The sequence below is a fragment of the Punctularia strigosozonata genome, assembly GCF_000264995.1.
Source record: "Punctularia strigosozonata HHB-11173 SS5 unplaced genomic scaffold PUNSTscaffold_6, whole genome shotgun sequence".
Lineage (NCBI taxonomy): Eukaryota > Fungi > Basidiomycota > Agaricomycetes > Corticiales > Punctulariaceae > Punctularia > Punctularia strigosozonata.
Genome location: NW_006767438.1, coordinates 1,047,926 through 1,071,684, shown reverse-complemented (window position 1 = coordinate 1,071,684; position 23,759 = coordinate 1,047,926). Strand labels below are relative to the sequence as shown.

General features: G+C 58.1%; 8 protein-coding genes across 8 annotated transcripts; 3 read left to right on the top strand and 5 right to left on the bottom strand.

Moving 5' to 3' along the window:
• Window positions 1-1,004: 1,004 nt before the first annotated feature.
• On the top strand, window positions 1,005-2,399 carry MnP5el (substrate-free manganese peroxidase; the record flags this gene model as incomplete). The annotated part of the gene is made up of 5 exons (XM_007383696.1): window positions 1,005-1,185; window positions 1,234-1,300; window positions 1,358-1,754; window positions 1,810-2,224; window positions 2,278-2,399. 5 exons carry the CDS (start codon window positions 1,005-1,007, stop codon window positions 2,397-2,399), a joined length of 1,182 nt encoding a protein of 393 aa, XP_007383758.1.
• A 241-nt stretch (window positions 2,400-2,640) lies between these two features.
• Window positions 2,641-3,883, bottom strand: PUNSTDRAFT_134235 (DUF367-domain-containing protein; the record flags this gene model as incomplete). The annotated part of the gene is made up of 8 exons (XM_007383695.1): window positions 2,641-2,753; window positions 2,820-2,938; window positions 3,000-3,068; window positions 3,137-3,230; window positions 3,286-3,422; window positions 3,522-3,628; window positions 3,683-3,759; window positions 3,814-3,883. 8 exons carry the CDS (start codon window positions 3,881-3,883, stop codon window positions 2,641-2,643), a joined length of 786 nt encoding a protein of 261 aa, XP_007383757.1.
• Window positions 3,884-4,404: 521 nt separating this feature from the next.
• On the top strand, window positions 4,405-6,838 carry PUNSTDRAFT_126199 (CTP synthase; the record flags this gene model as incomplete). The annotated part of the gene is made up of 11 exons (XM_007383694.1): window positions 4,405-4,479; window positions 4,553-4,660; window positions 4,716-4,852; window positions 4,914-4,946; window positions 5,000-5,101; window positions 5,154-5,348; window positions 5,404-5,663; window positions 5,719-5,851; window positions 5,912-6,000; window positions 6,057-6,214; window positions 6,237-6,838. Exons 1-11 carry the CDS (start codon window positions 4,419-4,421, stop codon window positions 6,836-6,838), a joined length of 1,878 nt encoding a protein of 625 aa, XP_007383756.1. The 5' UTR covers window positions 4,405-4,418.
• Window positions 6,839-6,961: 123 nt separating this feature from the next.
• PUNSTDRAFT_52462 (DEAD-domain-containing protein) lies at window positions 6,962-9,700 on the bottom strand. Its single transcript, XM_007383693.1, has 3 exons — window positions 9,575-9,700; window positions 8,673-9,514; window positions 6,962-8,611 (listed from the first exon to the last, which is right to left on the bottom strand). The coding sequence occupies exons 2-3, from the start codon at window positions 9,246-9,248 to the stop codon at window positions 7,148-7,150; spliced, it is 2,040 nt and encodes a 679-aa protein (XP_007383755.1). The 5' UTR covers window positions 9,249-9,514; window positions 9,575-9,700; the 3' UTR covers window positions 6,962-7,147.
• A 736-nt stretch (window positions 9,701-10,436) lies between these two features.
• On the bottom strand, window positions 10,437-11,896 carry PUNSTDRAFT_52461 (uncharacterized protein). The gene is made up of 2 exons (XM_007383692.1): window positions 11,242-11,896; window positions 10,437-11,145 (listed from the first exon to the last, which is right to left on the bottom strand). The coding sequence occupies exons 1-2, from the start codon at window positions 11,399-11,401 to the stop codon at window positions 10,802-10,804; spliced, it is 504 nt and encodes a 167-aa protein (XP_007383754.1). The 5' UTR covers window positions 11,402-11,896; the 3' UTR covers window positions 10,437-10,801.
• Window positions 11,897-13,473: 1,577 nt separating this feature from the next.
• On the bottom strand, window positions 13,474-14,940 carry PUNSTDRAFT_126196 (uncharacterized protein; the record flags this gene model as incomplete). Its single annotated transcript, XM_007383691.1, has 4 exons — window positions 13,474-14,005; window positions 14,080-14,598; window positions 14,661-14,860; window positions 14,921-14,940. The coding sequence occupies 4 exons, from the start codon at window positions 14,938-14,940 to the stop codon at window positions 13,668-13,670; spliced, it is 1,077 nt and encodes a 358-aa protein (XP_007383753.1). The 3' UTR covers window positions 13,474-13,667.
• A 576-nt stretch (window positions 14,941-15,516) lies between these two features.
• On the top strand, window positions 15,517-22,120 carry PUNSTDRAFT_102600 (uncharacterized protein). Its single transcript, XM_007383690.1, has 19 exons — window positions 15,517-15,934; window positions 16,002-16,578; window positions 16,639-16,899; window positions 16,959-17,075; window positions 17,133-17,377; window positions 17,436-17,769; window positions 17,831-18,120; window positions 18,191-18,512; window positions 18,569-18,932; window positions 18,978-19,672; window positions 19,728-20,122; window positions 20,178-20,346; window positions 20,399-20,505; window positions 20,557-20,757; window positions 20,807-21,023; window positions 21,077-21,504; window positions 21,557-21,645; window positions 21,698-21,782; window positions 21,836-22,120. Exons 1-19 carry the CDS (start codon window positions 15,545-15,547, stop codon window positions 21,890-21,892), a joined length of 5,343 nt encoding a protein of 1,780 aa, XP_007383752.1. The 5' UTR covers window positions 15,517-15,544; the 3' UTR covers window positions 21,893-22,120.
• Window positions 22,085-23,667, bottom strand: PUNSTDRAFT_134229 (uncharacterized protein; the record flags this gene model as incomplete). Its single annotated transcript, XM_007383689.1, has 2 exons — window positions 22,085-23,585; window positions 23,651-23,667. 2 exons carry the CDS (start codon window positions 23,665-23,667, stop codon window positions 22,085-22,087), a joined length of 1,518 nt encoding a protein of 505 aa, XP_007383751.1.
• Window positions 23,668-23,759: the final 92 nt, after the last annotated feature.

Sequence of the window (23,759 nt, the reverse complement as noted above, 5' to 3'; positions counted from 1 at the left end):
ACGTGGGCATAACGCTCACTCTCACCTTCGCAGCCTCCGGGCCATTCGAACCTGTACCGAGGCCTGTGAACATTGACACGAACGACTTCCGGCTTCCGGGAAACTTGCTAGTTCCAGACAGCGTCGAGAAAGGATGTTCTCATTGCCGAATTGCCTTTATCCATGTATTCACGCGCACGGGAGCGACGGTAGAGGCGTACCGTATTCATGGAACGAGCGAGCACAAGCTTATTGACCACGCTGGTAACAGCTCCTCCAGAGCTCGTCGTCTTTGCTCATTTGGACGCTCGTCGCTTTCGAATGAACCCGCAAGGTTGTCGAGCAACGTTCGTTTCACCGATGCGATTTGAGTGCTATCCTGCTGAGAAGTGGCGCTAGGATGGCCGGCCTCGCCTTCATCGCTGAGACGCTGTTTCGGTAGTCTTTGCAGCGGGCTCCCGTTACTTTGGTCTCCTGTGGGCGCGGCTATGGTGGTGAGAATACCGCCGTTCCATGCGCAACGCTCCATAGTGAGTAAAAATAGCCATCTCACTCTATTCCTCAACTTCTACAGCCTGGAATAGGCCCAAACGACAGGTTCAACGTGTGGAAGTCAGCGTTCTCATGACCATATACGTCCTTGATATGCATCTACGCTGCCAAGAGCATCTGTCTGCGTGAGGCTTACCTTCTTGTCGGTGCTACTTCATCCACGACAGAGGGCCCGGAGTGTTTGCAAAGCGCCCATTCGGTTTGCTCGATCCCTACCTTCGGGTCTTGCATTCTCAAGTTCCTCAACAAACATCTTGATCCGAACTCATTCGCGTCCACGCTTCTGTGACCGAGCAAATCGTCGCGGTGCAATTGGTAGAATGAACAGGCACGGCGCTCATGGAGGTCTGCACGCCGGCGAAATGTGTGCGCCCTCGAGAGAGGTATAAAAGGCGAACGAGTTGCGGCATAGTTTCCTCAGGACATCGAGCCTTCTACTCGCTCAACTCCTACTCTCGGGCATACGCATAGCAATGGCTTTCGCGTCTCTTCTCGCCCTCACCGCCCTCGCCGCTGTCACTCGCGCCGCCCCGACCGCGGAGGCCGCGATCTGCTCCGATGGCACCCGCGTCTCCAACTCTGCCTGCTGCGCGTTCATCCCGCTCGCAAAGGACCTGCAGGAGAACGTCCTCGAGAACGAGTGCGGTGAAACTGGTAAATTCCTGCCTTCGACTACATGATCGTTCGCTAACGGTGCTATAGCGCATGAGATCCTCCGTCTGACGTTCCACGACGCCATTGGAATCAGCCAGAAGCTCGGCCCGAAGGCGTAAGTAACCTTCATAGCGATGTGTCTCCGGAGCCAGCGTCTGACCCCGACTCACAGCGGCACCGGTGCTGACGGCTCTGTCCTGCTCTTCCCCACAGTCGAGCCCGAGTTCTTCGCCAACGACGGTATCTCCGACAGTGTCAACAACCTGCTGCCGTTCCTGCAGAGGCACAAAGTCTCCGCCGGCGACCTCGTCCAGTTCGCTGGTGCCGTCGCACTGACCAACTGCCCTGGTGCACCCCGCATCCAGTTCCTCGCCGGCCGCCCGAACGCGACCCACCCGTCCATCGAAGGTCTCGTCCCCGAGCCGCAGGACAGCGTCGACACCATCCTCGACCGTTTCGCAGACGCTGGCAATTTCTCTCCCTTCGAGGTTATCTCCCTCCTGGCTTCTCACAGTATCGCGCGTGCGGACAAGGTCGACCTCACTATCGACGCCGCTCCCTTTGACTCGGTGAGTTAAACGAAACTGAAACGCGCGCCCATTTGCTCATTTTTGTGCCCCGTAGACCCCGTTCGTGATGGACACCCAGATCTTCCTCGAGGTCTTGCTCGAGGGCACCGGATTCCCCGGAGCTGGTCCCAGCGACGCCCAGGCCGCCTCCCCCCTCCCCGTTGGCAGCGGCAACGACACCGGCGAGCTCCGCCTCCAGTCCGACTTCGCGCTCGCCCGCGACCCGCGCACAGCCTGCTTCTGGCAGGGCTTCGTCAACCAGCAGGAGTTCATGGCCACCAGCTTCAAGAACGCGATGGCCAAGCTCGCCACTCTTGGCCAGAACACCAGGAACCTGATCGACTGCTCTGAGGTCGTCCCACCGGCCAGCACCGTCGCCGTCAAGCCCGCGTCCTTCCCCGCGACCAAAGGCCCCGCCGACCTCCAGATCGCCTGCAACGCGCGCACCTTCCCTACTCTCACCTCTGACCGTAAGTATCTTAGGTCTGTATTCGCACGGACGAGCGCTGATTGCCTCTCTCAGGCGGCGCAACCGAGACGTTGATCCCGCACTGCCCGGACGGCTCTCAGATTTGCCCATCCGTCGACACCGACGGCCCGGCCACCGACAACGACGACCCGAGCACCGACCCCGGCACCCTCTAAGTTATATATTTCCTTCCCGTTAGCGATATACGAGGGTTTTTTGCGCCTTGTTTACTGGGTTACGCTATTGGGCTTCCCCTGTGAATCATAGCTGTCGGTGATCCCAATATATATGTGTGAATCTATATCCACAACGATCTGCTGCAGTGCAAAAGAAACTCTTCTGCGGGGTCCTTTTTATCGAACGCCTGCTCGACGCTGCTACTTTCGCTCCTCTTTCCAGCTCCGAATTTGACCCCAGCTAGGTCGCCTCCTCAGAATCCCCGTCCCCCTCATTGTCATCCGCGTCCCAGCCTCGATGATTCGGATTCGCGACGAGTAGGTCCTCTCCATAACCATCCGCACCTTCGGCAGCTAAAAGGATGGAGTGTCAGACCGGGGCCACACGCTACGAGGGCAGAACAAGTCTATTCGACATACCTTTCGCCTTCTCGTCTCTTACACGCTCACGATCTCGTGAGATTCCTTCGAGTATATCCTCCTGAACGGCAGAAATTTCCTCTGCACTGGTGCACATTCTGTATCGGGCTATGTACTCCCTAAGAAAGACCGCAACGTCACGTTAGTCCGTTGTTCAGGTGCTGAATCGTCCTAGCGTACTTGTTGATGGCGTAAAGACCAGGACCCCACCCGAAGCGGGATAGAAGAGCGTGGCCGTAGTCTTCAAAGCTGCTCAACGCCACAGGGAATCCCATCAGTTTCTCACGAGCTGGAGAAACATGGTAAGGATGACGTACCCCGTTATGTAGAACGCCGCGGCGAGAGCCTCGACGCAATTAAGCTTCCAAGGTTTTCCGTAATTTGTCGGGTTGGCAGCAACAAGGTAAGGCACTTCATGCAAGGTCAGAACCTAGGAAGCATACTGTAGCAAGAACTTGGTGCTCACACAAACGTTCATGAGGACTTGCGATCTTCGCGAAGGGTACATCTTCCAAGCGAGCCCAAGAACATTCTACGACCGCAAGGCCCGATTGAAGGATAATGTCTCTATCGGCGGGAGAGATTGGCTGTGTCCCTCTGGGGCTGTGAACGTATAAAAGTCAGCCAGACTGCCCGAATAATGCGTGGGATGGACAGAGAAGAGGAAGTAGAGGAGGAGGACTGACAAAAGGGGACGCTCACGAGAGCACAATGCCTCGAAACCTCTGGCCCACGCGTAGATCTTTGATCAATCCCAGGCGGGAGAGTTTCTTGCCGGAGCAACGGCGAGGGTCACAGTGGTCAAAATCCTGCGGTACTCATGTTCAGCTTTGATACCAGGGAAGTGTGCTCTGCCTACATACCCACATAGCTACCGGAACGTCTATGCTGACCGCGCGAGGCGCTGAACCATCGTCCGAGTCGGCGTCGGATCCTGACCCTGCGTCTCGAAATCAGCAATGGTCGACTGACCTGAATGACGGAGTTTGCGCACCTTGGTCGCTCAGGTCAAGTTCAGGGTCATCAATAGCGCTATCCGGTCTCTCCGTCTGGCCCTCGTACATTGCGCGATGAACTGCTCTTGGTGCGCCTCTGCCCCTTGCCCTACCGCGCGAGCCAGCACCTCGTTGGGACCGTGACGGTCCTCCAGACTTCTTTGCCATATACAATTTTTTATGAGCCTGGGTATTGAATCGGTCTGATTTCGGTCTGATTGATTGGCGAGCAAAGTTCGCTGCAAAGTGCGAGGCGAAGAGAGAACGGCGCCTATATGTCTCATCAAGCGCCGAAACTATGAACTCAAAAACGCGCGCGGCACTGCCACTTGCGGTCACCTTGCGGTGGCTCTGTGATCGCAAAGCCTAGCATTACAACGCTTCACATGATATATATATACTAGCTAATTTCTGATTGACTCCTGTGCAAGTCCGCCAGACGGTAAAATCCTTGAGTGAATTGTACTTTAGTCTCGAGCAGACGTTTGGTAACCGCGGATCTGAGATTGGCCGAATCGGGAACGATTTCGCACGGTCAATTCTGCGGGCCCTGCAGCAAATTGTTTCGTTTGACTCCTCTACCCCGAGCTCCCTGCACGCGACGATGACCAAGTACATCCTCGTATCCGGCGGCGTCGTCAGCGGCATCGGCAAAGGGGTCATTGGTACGCGTCGCCTTCGCGTCTTTTCTCGCTTTCACCATTCAAGTCGACGTATCCCATGGACTGTTTCTGCTAGCCTCATCGACCGGCCTGCTGCTCAAGACCGCCGGGCTGAAGGTCACGGCGATTAAGATCGACCCGTATATGAACATAGATGCGGGGACTATGCGCCCATCCGAGCACGGTGAGCCCTAAGCGTTGCGTTGCATTGTGGCACCCCCTCTGAAACATGCGTCTAGGGGAGGTTTACGTGCTGAACGACGGCGGCGAGGTCGATCTTGATCTGGGAAACTACGAGCGATATCTTGATGTCACGCTCTCTCGCGATAACAACATCACGACGGGCAAGGTTTACAGGGACGTCATTGAGAAGGAGGTACGAGGAACAGTCGTGACACGGTAGTCCGTGCTCTTATCGACTTTCGTGTTCTACCCAGCGCCGGGGAGACTATCTTGGGAAGACTGTGCAGGTATGTGCCTAGCGGTACAGCTTTCCTAGAAAAATTATACTGATGACTTGCAGATCGTACCACACCTCACGAATGCTATTCAGGAGTGGATAGAACGCGTCTCTAAGATTCCGGCAGATGAGACGGGTACGGAGCCCGATGTCTGCATTGTTGAGGTACGTGCTATGGGCCACCTTTTTTGCGACCCTCAAAACTCATAAATCATAGCTCGGTGGAACTGTTGGTGACATCGAGTCCGCGCCCTTCGTAGAAGCCATGCGCCAGTTCCAGTTCCGCGTTGGCCACGAAAACTTCGCCCTCATCCACGTCTCTCTCGTGCCCGACATGCACGGCGAGCAAAAGACGAAGCCCACGCAGACGACCGTGCACGCACTGCGGGGTCTCGGACTCCTTCCCGATCTCGTACGGTTATATAGCGTCTGCCTACCAAACTGCCTCTCATCCGATTTTTTCATAGATCGCATGTCGTCTGACCGTCTCGAAGCCTCTTGAAACTGCTACAAAGGAGAAGATCTCTATGTTCTGCCATGTCCACCCGGATCAGGTCATCGGTGTGCACGACCTAGCCTCCGTCTACCACGTCCCGCTCCTCCTTCAATCACAAGGAATCGTGAAATATCTCCGAAAACGTTTGAATCTGGACAGCGTCAACATCAGTCCTGCTATGTTGGAGCGCGGTCAGAGCATCGAGAATCGTTGGAAGCAGATGACTACTGGGTGCGCTCGCTCTCTGATTTTTTCCGTATCTTCGGCTCATCTCGCCTCTTCATAGGCAGGAGAGGTTCTTTGAGACTGTGTCAATTGCTCTCGTCGGCAAGTACACGGACTTCAAGGACTCCTACATGTCGGTCGTCAAGTCGCTCGAGCATTCTGCGTTACGCTGCCAGCGGAGGTTGATCATCCACGTACGCCCATATCTTAACTTTCACCGAAGACTCCAGCCTTATTTATCCTTGCGAGGTTAGTGGGTTGAATCCGAAAACTTGCAACCCGAGATGCAAGAGCAGGAACCCGCCAAGTATCATGACGCCTGGAGACTCGTCGTCGGCGCAGAGTACGTGACGGCTTGAGTGAATGCGGCTTCCGACGCTTACGCCTAACCGTACCCAGCGGCATTCTCGTCCCAGGTGGATTTGGTAGCCGCGGGATTGAGGGCATGATACTTGCCATCAAATGGGCTCGCGAGCAGAAAAAGCCCTTCTTGGGCATATGCCTTGGCTTCCAATGCGCGGTGATTGAATGGTGTCGCAACGTTCTGGGCTTACAGGGTAACATTATCTTCTCGAACAGGAAGCTCCTCCACTAACATACTGCTCTACATAGGCGCCAACTCCGCTGAATTCGTTCCAGATTCGCCATCCTCACCCTCCGTAGTGGTCTTCATGCCGGAGATTTCAAAGACTCATATGGGCGGTACGATGCGTCTCGGCCTCCGGCCGACGGTCTTCTCGGAGGGAACCGAGTCCTGGAGCAAGGTGCGCGCGCTCTACGCCGGCGCAGGCAAGATCTGGGAGCGTCACCGGCACCGATATGAGATCTCGCCCCCGCACGTCGAGCAGATCGAGGCGAGCGGGCTGCCGTTCATCGGCAAGGACGAGAAGGGCGAGCGGATGCAGTGCCTCGAACTGCTCGATCACCCGTACTTCGTCGGCCTGCAGGCGCACCCTGAGTTTTGCACGCGTCCGTTGAACCCCTCCCCGCCATTCTTGGGCTTCGTTGCCGCGGCGTGCGGGCCGAGCGTGCTGCAGGCGCAAATGGAAGCGCAGCGCAAGACGTTCAAGCCCCCGCATCCGGAGCACGCGATGGTCAGCGAGGCGTTGCTGAGGAACGAGGGGGAGCCGCTCCCGACAGAGACGCCACAGGCAAACGGGGTCGCCAACGGTTCTGCATAGTTCTGCCCCCTTTCCATCTCGAATGGTCTTGTATACAATTCACCTCGTCGCTGTTCGCAATTCAATGTTGTTCAGGTGTAGACATGCAAACAGATCAGTCCCAGCGCCAAAAGATTCTTCCGTGTGATGTGTGTGTATTGCATTAATGTGCTCCTATGGATACAGAATTAAGCAAGAATAATTTACATCGATGGTGCTGCACTGTGCCATGCAGTGCGAATGGCCAAGGATACCCTGCTGGGCGAGCACCCCAAGCGTCTAATAAACCTCAAGGCACCTCGAACGTGCCACCCCGTCTGAGCCTAACGCTCAGTACCGGCTCCCTCGCCTCTCGCGACCCTCGTCCTTCTCTGCCCAGTTGCGTGAGCTGCCCCTCTGTCCCCACGCAGGTTGCCTGTTGGATCCTCTGCCCTCGTCCCTTCCTCCAAACCCGCCTTTCCTATCTCCTCCTCCAAATCCGCCTCTCCTGTCGCCTCCACCAAACCCGCCCCTCCTGTCGCCTCCACCAAACCCGCCCCTCCTGTCGCCTCCACCAAACCCGCCCCTCCTATCTCCTCCAAATCCTCCCCTGCTCCCGCCCCTGCGCTCCTGGGGCCGATCGCTGCTGAAGTACCCGATCCGCGCCAAGAACTGCTCGGACACGTGCGGCGGCTTGGCCATCGCGAGCGCGCCCGTCGCCCACTCGCGGAGACCATTGAGGATCACGCTTCGCGCCACACGCAGCTCCTGCACGCGGCCGATGTAGAACCCGAGCAGGGACCCGAACGTGTCCGAGACGGCCTCCTCGTCGAGCTGCGTGAGCAGGTCTTTCACCGTGGCGTCCATATCCACCAGCGCGGGCAGCACCGGCGCGCGGAACATACGCGGGCCCGCGGTCCTCTTCGCGATGCGTTCTTCCTTCTCGCGCTCCCGTCGGGTCTTGACCACCGGCATAGGGGAGGACGAGGTGTTGGCAGCGGCTGCCGCTGCCGTAGCCTTTTCCCAGTACCCGCTCGGGTCCGCATCGAACTGCGTCGCGAGCTCGCGAACCTCCTCCTCCAGCGCCGCGCTCGTCAGCGGCTTGAGCGGCACCTCGTTCAGCTCGTACGTCGCGAAAGCGCCCTCCCAGGGTAGAAGGACGAGGTCGCCCCGGCCCTGAACGTGCGAGCCGCGGCCCGTGCGTCCGACGCGGTGCACGTATTGATCGCGCGAGGCAGGGATACCGACTTGGATGACCTGCGTCACGCCCGGGTAGTCGACGCCGCGCGCGGATACGTCCGACGTGACGAGAACGCACGCGCCGGATTTGTCGGAGCGGAAAGCGTCAGAGGCGCGCGTGCGCTGCTCCTGGCCCTTGCCAGAGTGAATCTCGTACACGCGCGTGCTGTTCTGGGCGGGGAGGGCGTCCTTGGAAAGCTCCTTGAGGAGCGTCGCGAATAGCTGCGTCATCTTCGTGGTGGGGAGGAAGACGATGGCCTTGCTCTTGCCCGCGTTCGCGAGCTGATCGCGCGCGAGAAGGCGGAGCACGTGCGGGATCTGCGCCGACGCTTCGGGGAGGACGGTGTGGTATTGAGGGATGTGCGTATGCACGCCCGAGTCGTCCTCACCGACGCAGTCGATGAAGAGGTGGTCCTTCGCAAGCGTTGAGCGGGCAACCTGCCGGATCGCGCGCGAGACGGTGGCGGAGAAGAGAAGCGTCTGCCGTTCGGGCGTCGGCGGCAACTGAGCCGTAATGGCGTCGATGTCATCGCGGAAGCCCATGTCCAGCAAAGTGTCGGCTTCGTCCAAAATGAGCTAGAGACGGCGCATACATGCATTAGCTGGCGAAGAAGGGAGGACGGAAGAAGTTACGTACCGTTTGTACCTTAGCCAGTGATTGTGCCACGCTCGGTTCCGATTGCAGCAGATCCCGCAGCCGACCAGGTGTCGCGATAACAATGTCCTTCCGTGACCGCATCCAGTTGCGCATCTGCGCGCCCTTGCTCGAGCCGCCGGTGAAGAGCTGCACGCCGAACTCGTCGTGGTGCGTCGAAAGCTTGATGGCGTCGTTAGCAATTTGCGTCGCGAGTTCGCGCGTGGGCGAGATGATGAGCGCGCCGGCGTGCTCACGCGAGAACTTGCGGCGCGCCTGGCCGGCGAGATGTTTGTCCGTCTCGAGTCCGGCCTCACGCACGGCGCGCTTGCCGGAAAACTCGATAGCCTTGATGCGTGCGTCGATGGCAGGGACGAGGAAGGCGAGCGTTTTGCCGGTGCCTGTCTTCGCCTTCACAAGTAGATCGCGCGGTAGGGTGGGTGGATTCTCAGAGTCGTAGGGAACAGTGAGTTGCGGGAGGAGGGGAAGGACGGCAGCCTGGACGGGCGACATGTATGCGAACTTGTACGGGCGAACGGTAATCGCTTTCCAGGTATCGTAGAGAATGGTGCCCTTCATGCTCTGGAATGTGGGCGCTTCCGGGGTAGTCGACGTTTTCGGTTCGGATTCCGCGGTGACGGGCTCAGCGGCAGACACTTCGGAGGCCGTGCTTGCTTCCGGAGCCGTAGTTGAAGGAGTGCCATCTAGTGAAGGACTATCTTCCACCGAACTCTGTTGCCTGGCTGACAGCGAAGCAGCGTCTTGAGGCCATTGAGGCGCATTTTCCTGCTTCGACTCACGCGGCAACGCTGCCGTCGCATTATGCCTTACTTGCAGTCTCGCTACTACATTGCACGGGCACCGTCAGCTCCCATATAGTACAGATGCCTACGAGAAAGACTCACTGAACGACGCAGCGAACAAGCTGCGGCGACACGGAGGAGCCGACGCAGTTGCACGTCGGCATACCCGAGCCAAAAAGAGTGTTGAGCTCGCCATGCCTCGCGTCGAGCAAAGGCGAAGGCAGCAGGTGGCAAGCGTGAAGACGCGAGTGTCGGCTCAGAAACGCGCAAAAATTCCCGGCGACGTCGGAGTACCAATCGGACCTTGTATGTAGTACCACGTGCGGTACTAGCCAAATGAACTCGGCAAATGAGCTGCTCACTCTTGCTTTCCATAGCGTATACTACTTGTCTTGCCTTCCTCTCTGCACGTTGCGCTCGCTCCATTGGCGCCATCCGTCGATGATGTCGATCTCAACATCATTTTTTTCCCTCCTCTCTTCCTCTTCGGCTTGGACGAAGCGCCGGCGGCTCATGGTCTCGCCGAACGTAAGTAGTATCCCGACATAGCGCACTCCACCGGCCCTGTCGGCACAGGCAACCCTACGTGGCCTCGCATACTGTACTCTCCGCATATAAAGTATCTTCGAGAAATCTGCCTGGGTATGTTACTATGTGTGTGATAGGCATCTCCAAACAAGTAGTGGGTGCCGCCCCGAACCCGAGCCGAAGTTCCCGTAACGGTGCTTACCGACCTAAGTATTATTTATCGACGCCACCGGCCGCGCATATATCGCTCTCTCTTCGCCCTTCTTGCGTCGGCACAAGAGCTCGGGCGAAGCCGCGTCTTTCTCGCTTTCGTTCAAGCAGCAGAGCGGGAGCGCCTCCATTTTTTTCCCGTGCATCTTCGAGATGTCCCCGGTCCACTCGCGGCGGGATTTTTTTTCTATAAGAAAAAACCCTTTCTCTCAATTCCAGCGAAGGGTGATATATAGGAGAATCGATTATAACGATACACTCTAACTTATGTACACGATAATGATGAAGATCGAAATGCTTGAATGGGTAGTGTACAGTGCTGTGCCGCGCCATGAACGTGTTTGGGGAGGGGAGGGGCAGGATATCCGAACGGTTGGTAAAAAATTAACACGAGGACGGGGCAAGGTGGAGAGAGAGAATGGAAGTCGTGGAGATCGTGGCGAGAGAGGAAAGAGAGAAGATGCTATTGTGAAGAGACGGAGGCTGCCGGGGGAACAGCGAGCGTATATGCCCAGAAGTGGGAGGCGTGTGTGTGTACACGCGCACGTAGCATTGCTCCCCCTTCCGGCCTGCCCCCCCCCCCTCCTCTTCTCACGACCGCGTCGAGGTCGAATACCGGCTCACGCGTCGACCGCTGCCGCCCGCGGCCGCGCTCCCCCTCCTCTGCCCGGCGTAAGCGTACTGCTGCTGCTGCTCGACGTTGTTGTTCGCCATGGTGAGCTTGGCGAGGCGCGCGACGCAGCCGCGGGCGAGGAAGGCCTGGCCCGAGTCGGGCTCGTACCGGACGAGGTCGGCGGGGACGGGCTCGAGCACGCGCAGCTCGGACGGGTGCACGGCGCGGGACGCGGCGAAGCGGAAGATGGTGCCGAATTCGTGGCGGAAGAGCGAGAGGGAGGGCGGGGTGAGCGGGGAGAGGAGCGAGGCGTCGTCGGGTACTGGAGGGGGGGGGAGATTGGGATACGGTCAGTACGGTGGATGTGAAAAAAAAGCTCGGGGAGGGGGCTTTTTTGGGGGGCTTTTTTGGAACTTACGTTGGACGAGGCAGACGGTGCCTTTGACGCGGGCGAAGGCGAAGCGGTCGCCGGTGGGTGGCGGGGTGCTGGAGGGCGAGAAGGGCGGGGAGGGCGCCGAGGCGGCGGCGAAGGGCGACGGGGAGGGGGACGCAGGGTAAGACGTGGTGTAGGAGGACATTGATGACGATGAGGTCAGAGAAGACGATGTCGTCGGTGGGAGGAGGTTGTAGATGGCTTCGGACCGAGGGTAGATCGTGGTTTTATACGATGTGCTGGGTAAGCGCGGACAATGCGACGACGACCGTATTGGCTTTGCGCGGGACAGGCACACGAGGCCACGGAGCGGAAGCCACGGGAGAGGAGGGGGGGGGGCGTGTGCGCTAAGTATATGTGCGCAGGAGCGGCCCCGGGCTTTAAGGGCTTGAGAAGGTGTGGATCCAGGACCGAATTGTGGGCACGAGGGTTTGGGCGTGCAGCGCTTCTTATTTCGACCCGGGCTTCTTCTCAGTTCTGCTGTTCAATCGGGGATGTGCGCGATGGGAGTGGGCGGAGGCGCAGCGGGAATCGGGAGGCCAAAAACAGCGTTTGTTATAGATAGCCCCCTCTCCGTGCCCGCCGTCGTCGCGCCAATGGGATCTCGAGTGACCGCCGGACTGGACTGACCTGACCGAGCGAGACAAGAGGGAGGTGAGTCAGGCCCGAACAGGGGTGGGTGGGGAATGTGCGGCCATGGGCCCGGGGCCTCGAGCGTCCGTCCCCGTTGACGAGATGAGAGAGGATCACTTGCCGCCGGTCCGATGGAGGACGGATGGCGTAGCGTTTGCTGATGCGTGACATCACCCCCGACGTCTCGCGCGACTATCGCTTCTGGTCCCCAATCCAGCGTCGTTTTTTTTTCTCTCTGCTCAACAGATCTTCTGCTCTTACGTTCTCGTTTCACGCGATGACGAGGGGCGCATCACTCGTCCTGTGTCGTCTCAGACAACAAAAGCCTTATCGCACCGCTCTCCAGTGGCCCAGCGGCGCTTTGACTACTGCCACCCCCATCCATCGTTTCCATAGCCATCCATCCATCCCATCCGTTTTTACTCAGACTGCGCCTCCCAGCATGCCGCTGCGCACTTAGACCGTTCCATATCCGGCCACCCTCGGCCGGCTACTCATGCGCTCGTGACTGGTAGGCGCTTTCTTCTTCATCTTCCTTCCTCGATCCTGGATCGGCGATTTCGGATCCGCCGGCCTGAGTTGCCGGGGATGAGCCTGGCCGACTCAGCCTCTATCAGCCTCCGCCTCCGCCTCAACTCATGATTACAGATGTGCCGGGTTTCGAGCGCCGAACGTGCCACGATGGGGGGGGATGGCTTCGGCTTTTGGGCTACATATAGCCAGCCAAGCAAGAGCAAGCAGCTTTACCACCGCAGACTGTGGATATCGCCCTTATCTCTCTCTCTCCTCACGCGGAAGATCCGGGGACACACATAATCGATGGTGGTTATCGTCCCTGCCTGCATCCCAACGAGCGCGAAAAAGCGCCCAGCGTCGGAGGCTTCGTGCGCATGAATCAGAACAGATTCCGTGCTATAAAAAAATTGAGTTCGTCATCGAAAGCCTTGTTCAGCTCGTTCAGCTTGAAGCCTTCCTATGCCGACGGACCAGGGGCCCGCTCGGAGCTCGGAGGCTTATGTAGAGGGCGGATTCTCGAGCTCCTCTTGCGAGGTTTCTACGAGAGCCCTCGTACGGCACGAGCACGGGAGCTGTATGTGTATACTTACTCGGAGAGCAGTGCATATATGCTCAAGCTCTTGGGTTTATGGTCGATTCTTCCCCGCACCCTAGTTACTGCATCGTGCTCTCGAGCTCTATGTCATAGGGAATGCAGTACGACGGGGCGTGCTTATCGTACACAATGATCACACCATACTTACAACAGAGTACGTTACCTGAGTCAGGGCCGACGACCACCGTTAGGCAACCTTGCTTGCTTAAACACAAGGTCTTCTCCCCGCTCCGAGCCCGCCCGCGAGCTCGCAGGCACGGCGGGATCGTTTGGGGTGTATACTCACTCACAAATACACATGCACCGCAAACCTCTGAGTACTAATTATAAGTATAACTGTCGCTTTCTCCGTCTACGGACTTTGACGAGGCGCGGGGGTTCGACCTGCGCAGGACGCGGACACTGATAAAAGGGAAGGGGCCCGGGCGGTTATATACGCGAGCAATGAGCGTGAGGGAACAAAAGGGGTTTTTCAGTGTCCTTCCTGAGTATTAGCACTCGCATCTCAGCTGATCCGGGTTTCTGGGCTGCACTACCGAATCAAGCGCGGACATCCGTCGTTATTCATGTTCTGAAAACGCCGCTTGTCCGCCCGTTGCTTGATCCCCCATGCAAATCGAGTCCAGATGTCTTGGCTATGTCGAGTTGACGGATCATGCAGAAAGCATCATTCTGTATGCAAACCCGTCAAAGGAAGTCGATAACAAGCGCGTCCCCCGTCCCAGTTAGATCTTCCTCCAACACGTCCCACACGCTCGGCCCGCGCGGTTCGAAACCCAAGTACTTCCGGGCGCGGTCGGCCCTGCTCCGCGAGTTGGCCGCGTATTCGTACAGGCCCAACGCGGGGACGCCGAACGCGCGCGAGCATCTTGTCAATCGCGGCCAAGGGGAGTGGGACCGATTCAGCGCTGGGGATGAGACCTTGCGAATGTAGGATCTTGCCTGCTGCGCGCGCGCGCGATGGCGAGCTGGGATATTTTCGGAGGTGGAGGCGATGTAGCAGCCCTGGAGGAAAATCGTTGGGAAAAGGGTTCAGACAGCGGGTTCGAAGAGACGCGAGCGGAAAAAACGGGCCTTGCCTTCTCTGCCCCAGACGGTGGTGCCCCCGCCCGCTGCAGCCGCCGCCTCGGGCGAGCTTGACGAAGATCTGCACAACGTCGTCGACGTGCACCCAGCTTCGCGTGTTCGTGCCTTCTCCGGTATAGAACGCGGCGCCGACCCGCAGTATGTCGTCGCGAAAGACGGGGAGGAACATGCTTTGCTTTTTCTCCCCGGGCCGTAGCCGGGCCCGTACACCTCCGACGGCGCGACGATCGCGCATTTCGGTGCCTCGCCGTGCGCGGAGGCGATGGACTGGATGAGCGAGTCGACGACGCGGTGCCACCGAGTGGCGGGGAAGGAGGTGATGGTGTCGACGTCGGCGATGTCTGACCAGATCTTGGGGTTGAGCGTACCGAGGTGGGTGCCCTCGACTTGGTCGCCGAGCGTTCCGGTTCCGGAAAGGTGGATGTAGAAGGCCGGGGATGAGGCGGAGGCGCGGCGCTGGAGTCCGGTAAGGAGCGCGCGGACGCAGGGTTCGTGGTCCGAGTTGCCACAATCTGCGCGCGCGCGGGTTAGTTACTCACTATGAAAAGGGGCCTGAACGACGGGCGGGACGTACGAATGACGATGTCGGCTTGAGAGGCGGCCTCCTCGAGGATGGCGGCGCTCCCGAAGCCGCCTTGGACGACGCGAACGTGCGGGTACGTGTCAGTGAAGCGTGCCGAGGGATTGCGGAGAAGAGCGGAGAAAGACCACTCCGGGTGCGCATTGACGAGCGCTTCAAGAACAGACCCGCCGATGTAGCCGGTCGCGCCGGTACTGTGTACATACGTACGCTGTGAGTCTGGAACCTCGGACGAATGGCAACACGGGACGCACAGGAAGACATGGGACGCCATATCGGAGTAGACACATGAGAGACAGGCCGGTACGAGGCGCTTCAGACTCTATGTATGCATCTCTCGCACCCACGAAATCTACAATCCCAATCGACCGTGCGCTGGTTTACATCCTATTGGGGCAACATGTGATAGTGGTCTACGCCGAAGGCGATTTGTGTTGTGTGCAATCATCAAAAGCATGCACAGGGCCAATAGTTGCATATACATGCCGCTCGTTGTTCAGCAATGCAAGGTCGTGGACGTTCGTCGGTCGTGGCTGAAGGGAGGATATATCCGGTAATTGCCGACGCTTTCCCTTTTGACGTCAGTTTAGTCAATCTGATCAAGTCAGTGCTGGCTGACCGTGGATCTCTGGCCTCTTGCGTTCAACTTGTAACTTGCTTGTGCTTTGCTCGTTTCTGTCCCCGAGACGTCTACGACCTTAACACGTATATCGATACGATAACAAATTTGGACTCTGATCGACCATCGCACATAACATATACCGGGCCCGCGGCCGAGTCAGCCCCTGCGCCTTACAACCACCTCTCGGGATCAAACATCCTCTGATCATCCTTCCCCCAGCCATCCAATCGACTGACTCCATTCACCTCCGTCTTCCATGGTCAAAAGCCACGGCAAATCCTCCGCGACCTCCGGCACGCGCAAAAAGCACGCGCGCAAAGCCGCCGGCGAGCCACTTCCCCTACCGCTGCCCAAAGACGGCGGCAAGGGGAGCAAGAAGGACAAGAAAAAGAACGCAAAGAACGAGCCGCGGAAGAAGGTCTACATCCCGCCCGTGAAGCCCGCACCGGTGCGCCCGGATCCGCTCGACACCCTCGGGCTAGCGCACACGCTCCCGCCGGAGCTGCTCGTCCCGCTGCGCAATCTCCGGAAGAAGGACGCGGTGACGAAAGCGCGCGCTCTTGAGGACCTGCAAGCAAACTGGGTTGATGTCGCGCGCAAGCGGGCGGAGGTGACGGCGGTGATCGTCGAGATGTTGCCCGTGTGGGTACGCTACCCTGTTCTCTCTACCCATCTTCACCCGTATATCCGAGCTCTAACGAGCACCCGCACAGCTGCATCACCTGCCGTCACTGCTCACCAGCGCCTCACGCCGCGTCCGCCTCCTCGCGGCCGGCCTGCACGACTCGCTCCTCCGCCTCCTGCCCGCGTTCGACGCGCTCCTGTTCTTCTTCCGCGAGGCCGCCGCGCCGGATCATCTCGAGGCGCTCCTCGGCACCTGGTGCGCCGCAACGCACGACGTGGACCGACAGGTCGCGCTGCAGGCCTCCCGCTCTTGGGCACACTTCGTCAGCGCATCTTCCTCTGCGGCTAAGCATTTGGACGACGGGGTATATGCGTCTCTTCTCGCGTGGACCACGAAGGTGGTGCTCGATCCGGGCGGCGCGCACGCGTACCTGAATCCGGTCTCGTCCGTCGCCCCGTCTGAGGCGGCTAGCCCGGTGCCGCAGAGGGGCCAGCAGCAGAGGAGAGGACAGCAAGGATCCGGGAGAGCGGCGCAGCAGCGCCCTGGGACATTGACCCCCACTACTGAAGGCACAAGAGCGAAGAGCGAGGCGGATGAGGAGAAGGGGCAGGATCGGGACGCGAGGTTGCGCATCGGTGGGCTCGGCGCGCTGGGATGGATCATCAGTACGCTCGCATGCAATCTCGCTGGTGTTCAGAATTTATTGAACTCACTCCGCGTGATAGATTCGAGGCTGACGGTGGCACCTGCGCCGGAGAGGCTTCCCGAGCCTGATGTGCAGGACTCAGACCACGAGGGCAAGGATGACCCGGTGAAACTCGCCCACGACCTGCTTTCCAATCCTGCATTGTGGACGGCCCTCTATCACGGCCGGCAGTCACCCGCTCTGGACGACCATGAAGACCTCGTCGCGTTCGGCTTCGAGCAACCAGGCGTCAGGCGGGCCGCTTGGGGCTTGCTCAGCGTTCTCCTCCGGTCGGCTAAGCGTACGTATTCGTCCCTCTGGTTAGAAAGCGGCGAACTCATGCAATGTATCACGCTGCAGATGAGGTGGAGTCGTTGCTGCCTGTGCTCAGCCCCGCCCTCTTGCGAGCCGCGTGGACTGAGCCGGACGCGTTGGTCAGGGCTGCGATGTGGGAGCCGTTGCTCGTCTTCCTGCAAGGTATGCATTGTGTACATCTATCTCGACCTAGCTGTAGCTGAGGCGCTTCGCATGTAGGCTTCCCGCAGGCGTGGCTCATCGAAGCCTCACCGGCCCCTCGTCAGCACGATGTTAATTCTGACTCGGGTTCTGATGATGACGACGGCGAGCATGACGTCGCGGAGACAAATGGGCACACCCCTTCTCCGTCCCCGTCGCGCACGTGGATCGAGTTCCTCCAGTTCCTTGCCCTCGGCTGTTCCGGCTCGCCTTTACAGGGCTACCCTGTCGTTGTCCTTGTGCTCTCCACAATCCCGCCGAGCGTGAGTTCTCCATCCGAGCCTTCTATATAACAAATACGCTGATGCTGCGCGTTGCCAGCTCCTCCGCGCCGAACACGACGGGAACGAGCCCTTTTCCGAGCTCTTCACGGCCTTCTGGGCTGCACTCGACGGGGGGGCGCTCGTGGGCGCGGAACGACAGAAATCATCCGCCGCGTTCATCGGCGCGCTGCTGGAGTGCATCCTCTTCCTCTCCCGACGCGCACTGCGGGATGGTGAGGGCAACTCCGCCGAGTTGGCTAGGGCTCTGGTGGCGACACAGTTTGGCGCGCTGGGACGGGCGCTGGTGCAGGAGAGGCGGTTGAGGGTGGATCTGGGCGCAGTCGGGCAGACGGTGGGCAAGGCATTGGTGGCATTGGATCATATGCACCACGGTGAGAGAGAGGATGGCGGTGTTCGTGGTCAGACCAAGTTTGCTGATGGCTGTTAGCGCAGATCTCTTTGACGTGGCGTGGCAGGCGGCGATTGTCGAACCGGGTCGGGCGAGCGAGCCTGGGACGGTATTCCCGATCTTGCTTCCGTTGCTGCTTTCGTTCAGGGAGCAGTTCGAGGAGGAGGCACCACCCATGGCGGCGTGCCGCGACGCGGTGCTGCAGCTGTCGGGTGTTGTACTCGGTAGGCTCATGGCAGATGGTGCAGGAGATACTGTCGCGGACATCATTGCGCTAGAAGAGCTGGTGCGCCTGTTCGCGGACGTGCTGTTTGCAGAGTCTGACTCCGCTTCTGTGAGTTCGATTCCGGCAATATATCAATGCTTTCCCATAAACTCATATATGTTAACCGTTCGACGAGAAGGTGGACAACGCCGTGCAGAGTGCGGTAGCGAACCGCCTCGCGGCGTCCGTGCAGCTGCTCCTCACCTACATCGCACGACGGAACGACGCCGCGGCGGTGTCGAAGGCGTGGAACGCGGCGTTATCATCGATGGTCTCCTACCCACAGGCGTCCTCCGCGGCGCTCTTTCCGCTGTTTGACGCGGCACGGTCGGGGAAGCTGCCGTCGTGGCTCAAACCTGAAGGCGTGGGGTTGGCTTCAGTTGTCGAATCAGCGCTATCACAGGCGCTGGAGGGTTCGGAGGCAGATCTGGACTTCCTGAAACTGTTGCTGGTGGCCCCTGGTGAGTGGACGCGTGCGCATGGGGCAAAACCTCTCTGATGATTGGGCATCCATCAGATCACTTCGTACCCGAGGACGCATGCGCTACCTTCGTGGACGCCATTTCAGCAACCTTTGTGGAACGATACGAACGCGCTCTGCACGGTACCAAGACCGATTCATCGGAGCTGAGTGCACCGTTGCAGCTGTTGCACCCTTTGCTCGTCAGCAAACCGAAACTGGTTTCGATTGCTCACGTAACCTTGTTTCGGGATGTGTTCGTGGTTGGGCACGTGCTGTCCGGGTTGGACGAGGCGAAGCACGCGCGCGAGTTGTGGGGGTGCTGGTGGAGCAGGGCCTCAGAAGACAGGAAGGTGGAGACTGTACGGTCCATCAAGGACGCTATGCATGCCCTTCTCGTTGATACGGCATCCACAGTCCGGTAGGCTCGTTCATCATACGCAGGACGCCGCTCATACTCTTCCAGGGCTCAAGAAGTCCTGTTAGCGGCTCAGACGCATGCGCAGACGCTGAACCTGCGGCTCTTCGAAGACATATTCCCGTCTCGCGCCGAACTCGACGCAATGTTGGGCCGCCTGCCTGCGACCCCGTTGCACGTGAGCCTTGGCGTCGTCGATCCCTTGGTACCTCCGAATATCGATGAGGAAGAAGACTCCATCTACTCCCCTTCCTTCGATGTGGACGGTTTCTCGTCCTATGCGCGGGTCGTCTCGGCCTTGCTGGATGCCATGTCTGAGGACCGGCAGCTTGCACGTACGAACATTTGGGCGCTCCGGCACCTGCTCGCTCTCGGGGTGTATGCGCACGACGCTCTAAGGGTCCCTGGTGGACGGAGCCCAGTATTCTCCTCTACCATCTCGTCTATCACCATCCAGAACCTGGCGACGGGGATATCGCGGGTTTCAGCATACCTCCTCTCGCCGGTGACCTCTGACGACGCTGCATTTGCGAACATCCTGGGCACCCTCTTGGACACGAAACCTTCTCCCGCGTTGCAGCCCGCCGAGGCTTTCGTCGTGGACCTTATCAAGCACTCGCAAGACCATGATAACCCGCGGACGTCCCGTATTGTGTACCCAGTCGTACACCACGTTCTCAGCGGCTCTGATAAGCCCCACGCGGAGCAATGGGTGCAGATATTACGCAAGATGGAAAAGCAAGGTTCGCACCCTTCAGGTCCACTGTTGCTTATATGAGCTCACATCCACGCGCACAGCTCCGGAATCTTCGCTAGCTATCCTCTTTGCTGTTGCTCAATCGGGACTAGAACCTACTCGCCTAGACCGATACCGCAACGAGCTAGCGGCTGAGCTCACTGGCGTGCCGCCCTCTAAAGCCGCCACGACGGGCCTGAAATATCTTCGCCGACTTCATATGACGATTCCGAACCCCGACTCAGATGTGGCCTTCCTTCCTCAACCGCGTGCCGTTAACCTCGTGAAGTCGTTCCAAAAGTGGGTAGCCGACGCTGATGATGACGACGAAGACGGCGTGAACGAGGAGGTGGAAAGCGTAATGACGGACATCTTCGTCGCTCTCGCCCCGATCTTGCAAAATGTGTCCGGATCTCATTGGGACTTCATGTTCGACGTTGTCGAGAACAATCTTGAGGTACGTCGCGGCGCAGAACCTTCGTCAACAGGCGAATGACTTGATATCCCCGTAGAACTGTTCCTTGGCTGAGGAAGAGACGCTAACGCTGCTCGCCAGAAGTCTTAGATTTGTCTCGACCATACTAGAGCTCGTTACTAGCAATAAGCAACTGAAAGCGGTGTGGAATGAGCGACAATCGGCTGTGCTTGTCCTCATACGCAACATAGTAGCCATGCGCTTGCGTGAGTGTTCTATACGTAACATCTGTTTTCTGTGTTGACATAATATACGCAGCTGCTGACAAGAAAGCTTCCGTGCCCCTCTCGACGTGTCGTGAACTGGCGCTTTCCATTGTCCAGGACTTACCGGCGTCTCTCATCCAGCAGGATACGTTGCAGTCGGTAAGCTTCCAGTCCCCCATTTGGGTGCATCGCTAAGGTCAAGCTCTATAGATGTGTCATCTAGTTATGGATCCGTCTACGGATGTCCAGAAGATGTCCTATCAACTACTTCAAGAAGCCGCTCGGAAGCGAACAGAGTTCCTAGTAGTCGAGGCTGGCGTCGATACCGAAGGGACGTTCAAAGCAGAGCTTCCTCAGGAACTGGTCATTCTCCTCTCGAGCGTCGCAGGAGGCGATGGTCCTGAGGAGCAGGTACGTCCGGTATTCTCTATCCGTATTGCGATTCCTGAATCACCAGCAGAATCGCTTTGGCTATCTTCTAGCTTGGATGCTTGCGTTCGATTTGTTCACGGATGCCTCGCTGAGAGTCAAGGCGGGCTACATCGAGCAGTTGCGCGATCTTGACATCGTCGCATCACGGCTTCTCCCTGCGATCTTTGAACTGCTTCAGGTATACTCTGGCCTCCCGAAAGCTTTCAAACTTGGGATGTGGGCGGTCGAGAACTACTACGTCGATCGTGAGTCATAGTTTCACGTGGCGATTGCATCTTCACTCACTCGTTTGGCAAAGTGTACGACCCCAGCACACATATCAGCCTGCAGGTCCTTGCCGCTCACGTCTACTACCGGGCACTACTGGTTGTGCCTTCTCTGATCCGCACCTGGGTCAACGACTGCAAGGACCGGACGCTTTCGCGCACGATCACAACATATACATCGACGCACTTCTCGCCGGTACTCCTCGAAGCGGAGCTTACGCATATCAAGGAGTCGAAAGCGGCCTCGGACATCGTCGACGAGAACCTCACGATCAAGGTCGCCAAGTCCGTCAACGAGGTGACGGCCTCGTTCGCTGTGGACGAGCACCAGCTCGAGCTTACACTGAAGCTGCCGTCCGACTGGCCTCTGCATGGCGTCGAGATCAAAGACGAGAAGAGAATCGGCGTATTGGAAGACCGGTGGAGATCGTGGGTGTTAGGCGTGTTCGCGCTCTCACAGGTATGTTCCATTGATCTGTCGCTGGAAGGCATCTGCTCATTGGTGTGTAAAGAACGGTAGCATCATAGAGGGCCTCAGGCTCTTCATGAAGAACGTCGCCGGTCATTTCGAAGGGCAGGTCGAATGCGCTATCTGCTATTCGTATGTGTGCTTTTGCACTGCACGGGACGGGGTCGCTGACGATGCTTCATAGTGTCATTAGTCCTCTGGACGGCAGTCTACCCAGGAAGCCGTGCAGGACATGCAAAAACAAATTTCATGCAGGATGTCTATACAAGGTGATGGTCGCGAAAGTGTCAACCGGGGTGATTGCAGCTCACGTTGTTTGCAGTGGTTTAATTCGAGCCACTCATCAAGCTGCCCGCTCTGCCGGTCCGATATATTCTAACCGAATAAAACGCACAGGAAACGCAAATGTAGCATCAGCATCGTGTAGCCCTACTCTTATTCTCTTTACACCTCATCACTCTCGACTGCAAATGGAAAGGTCTTCGCGTGAGTTCATTGAGCTGGTGGTAAACATAGTCGTAGTCCACGTCGCGACACGGTACCGCAACTCACCCTGTCCCCATTCCACTAGCTACACCGCGCACACAACGACGCGTGCTAACTCCCCGATCATGCTACGGAGTATCTCTACGCTCCGGGCACCGCAGTTAGGTGGCAAAGAGATCTCCAATTCCCTGTTTGTTGCTGCCGCTCTCCGTGACAGAAAATCGGATAAGTCGCCGGAAAGGTCATCGCATATATTGCGAGTAAAGTTCCTTATGTGTATCCGGCGTAATGCTGGGAGCAACCCGTGATCCTCGGTGTCTTCCCCGTGCGACGAGGCGAGGAGCGGAAAGACGGCTCGGCAGTCGACGTAATTTGCAAGTCGTATTTCGGACGCCGCTTTGCAAGCTCCCATGACTTGCTCCAGGAAGGCCGGGTCGTGCACCAGATAGGCCTCCACTTGCAGGATTTTGACGTTCTCCATGGGTAGTTCACGGAGGAGATGGACCAGGCATTCGTGAGGGGCTGTCAGACGGAGTGATGGTTGGGGATCGTAAGCCCCTTCCAGTCGCGACGAGCACGTCAAACTCCATTCCCAGGTGGATGAGTGATAATCCATACGTGTAAAACTGCCGGGGTGAAAGACGCGATGCTCCCCGAGGAAGTTCATCCACGGGGAGTGTGGCCAGGAGGCAATGTCCCATTGGTCAAAGTTGCAAAGTCCAAGGATAACGGACGCGGTAGGAGGAACTTTGAGACGGCATAGAAGGTTGCAAACGAACTGTCCGGGGCCATATAGGTTTAATGCAGTTAACCGAGGGAGCGTGATAGCACTGTCGCTAGTCCTGCCGATGTCCAAAGTTGGGGGCATGTGTAATGCTCCGGACCGTATGAAGAGTCTTTCTAGCCCAGGCATGGCTTGTAAAGCCCGGTAGAGCTGTTCTCCGGTTGGAAGAGAATCTGCGGGTACGCCTGACAATTCGAATCTCCTTAGGTTTCCGACGAGTGATGTGCAACGCATCATATCCCAGCTGAATGAGACATGAAAGAGATATAGTCTCTGTAGGCGAGGCGCACACAATCCCAAGAAGTCATCGGGTAGACGCGGAAGACGCGCTTTCTGGCAACCGAGGATGAGTTCTGCGAGCAGCGGAGCAGGACGTGCTAGCTGTCTGACATCTGCGGCAGATAGGATCGAGTCCAATGAGAGATACCTAGTGTGGCCGATATGAGGGAGGACCATGGAGATTACAGCCGGAGCATAATCCGTGTTTGGTCCAACGAATATGGTCGCCGGGGCGTTCTTCGAACGCGCCAAGAACATCTGTATCATCTCCAGCGAGACGTCGTTTGGGATGCCGGACCATATTTCGGGCGTGTCGAGGGCGACCTGTCGCCAGTATCGACACACTCCGGTGAAGGCGAGGTCTTCGTCGGGTAGCAGGCCATCACGAGGTAAGTCGGGCATAACATATCTAAGGATCAAGGAGAGGACCTCAGGAGGGAGCTGATTGACAGGCGCTGACCGGTTGTGCCACTCCGCAGAAAGATGTTGCCCTTCAGAGACGGTAGACTCGTAACAACGAACTCTGCCAAGTTGACGGAGGCAATGTTAGCAGAGCAGTTGAGTACGCGAGACAGATTGTAAACGTACTCTGCTCCGGAGGACATATCGGAATCCACGCGCAGGTGTCGGACCGGGTCAAGGTGTGATTTCGTTGTGGTCAGGCTCTTTCAACGGCCGGTCCACCGGTCCGGCGATC

What these genes read in the sequence shown, in the direction of transcription:
- PUNSTDRAFT_52462 (XM_007383693.1), bottom strand. Translation starts at nt 9,248, where the DNA reads ATGAAGGGCACCATTCTCTACGATACCTGGAAAGCGATTACCGTTCGC. An exon ending in CACTGGCTAAGGTACAAACG is followed by an intron (nt 8,612 to 8,672) that starts GTACGTAACTTC and finishes CGCCGTCTCTAG; the next exon opens with CTCATTTTGGACGAAGCCGA.
- PUNSTDRAFT_52461 (XM_007383692.1), bottom strand. Translation starts at nt 11,401, where the DNA reads ATGTCCTCCTACACCACGTCTTACCCTGCGTCCCCCTCCCCGTCGCCC. An exon ending in CACCGTCTGCCTCGTCCAAC is followed by an intron (nt 11,146 to 11,241) that starts GTAAGTTCCAAA and finishes CCCCCCCTCCAG; the next exon opens with TACCCGACGACGCCTCGCTC.
- PUNSTDRAFT_102600 (XM_007383690.1), top strand. Translation starts at nt 15,545, where the DNA reads ATGGTCAAAAGCCACGGCAAATCCTCCGCGACCTCCGGCACGCGCAAA. An exon ending in ACGCAAGATGGAAAAGCAAG is followed by an intron (nt 19,673 to 19,727) that starts GTTCGCACCCTT and finishes CCACGCGCACAG; the next exon opens with CTCCGGAATCTTCGCTAGCT. An exon ending in GCGATGGTCCTGAGGAGCAG is followed by an intron (nt 20,758 to 20,806) that starts GTACGTCCGGTA and finishes AATCACCAGCAG; the next exon opens with AATCGCTTTGGCTATCTTCT.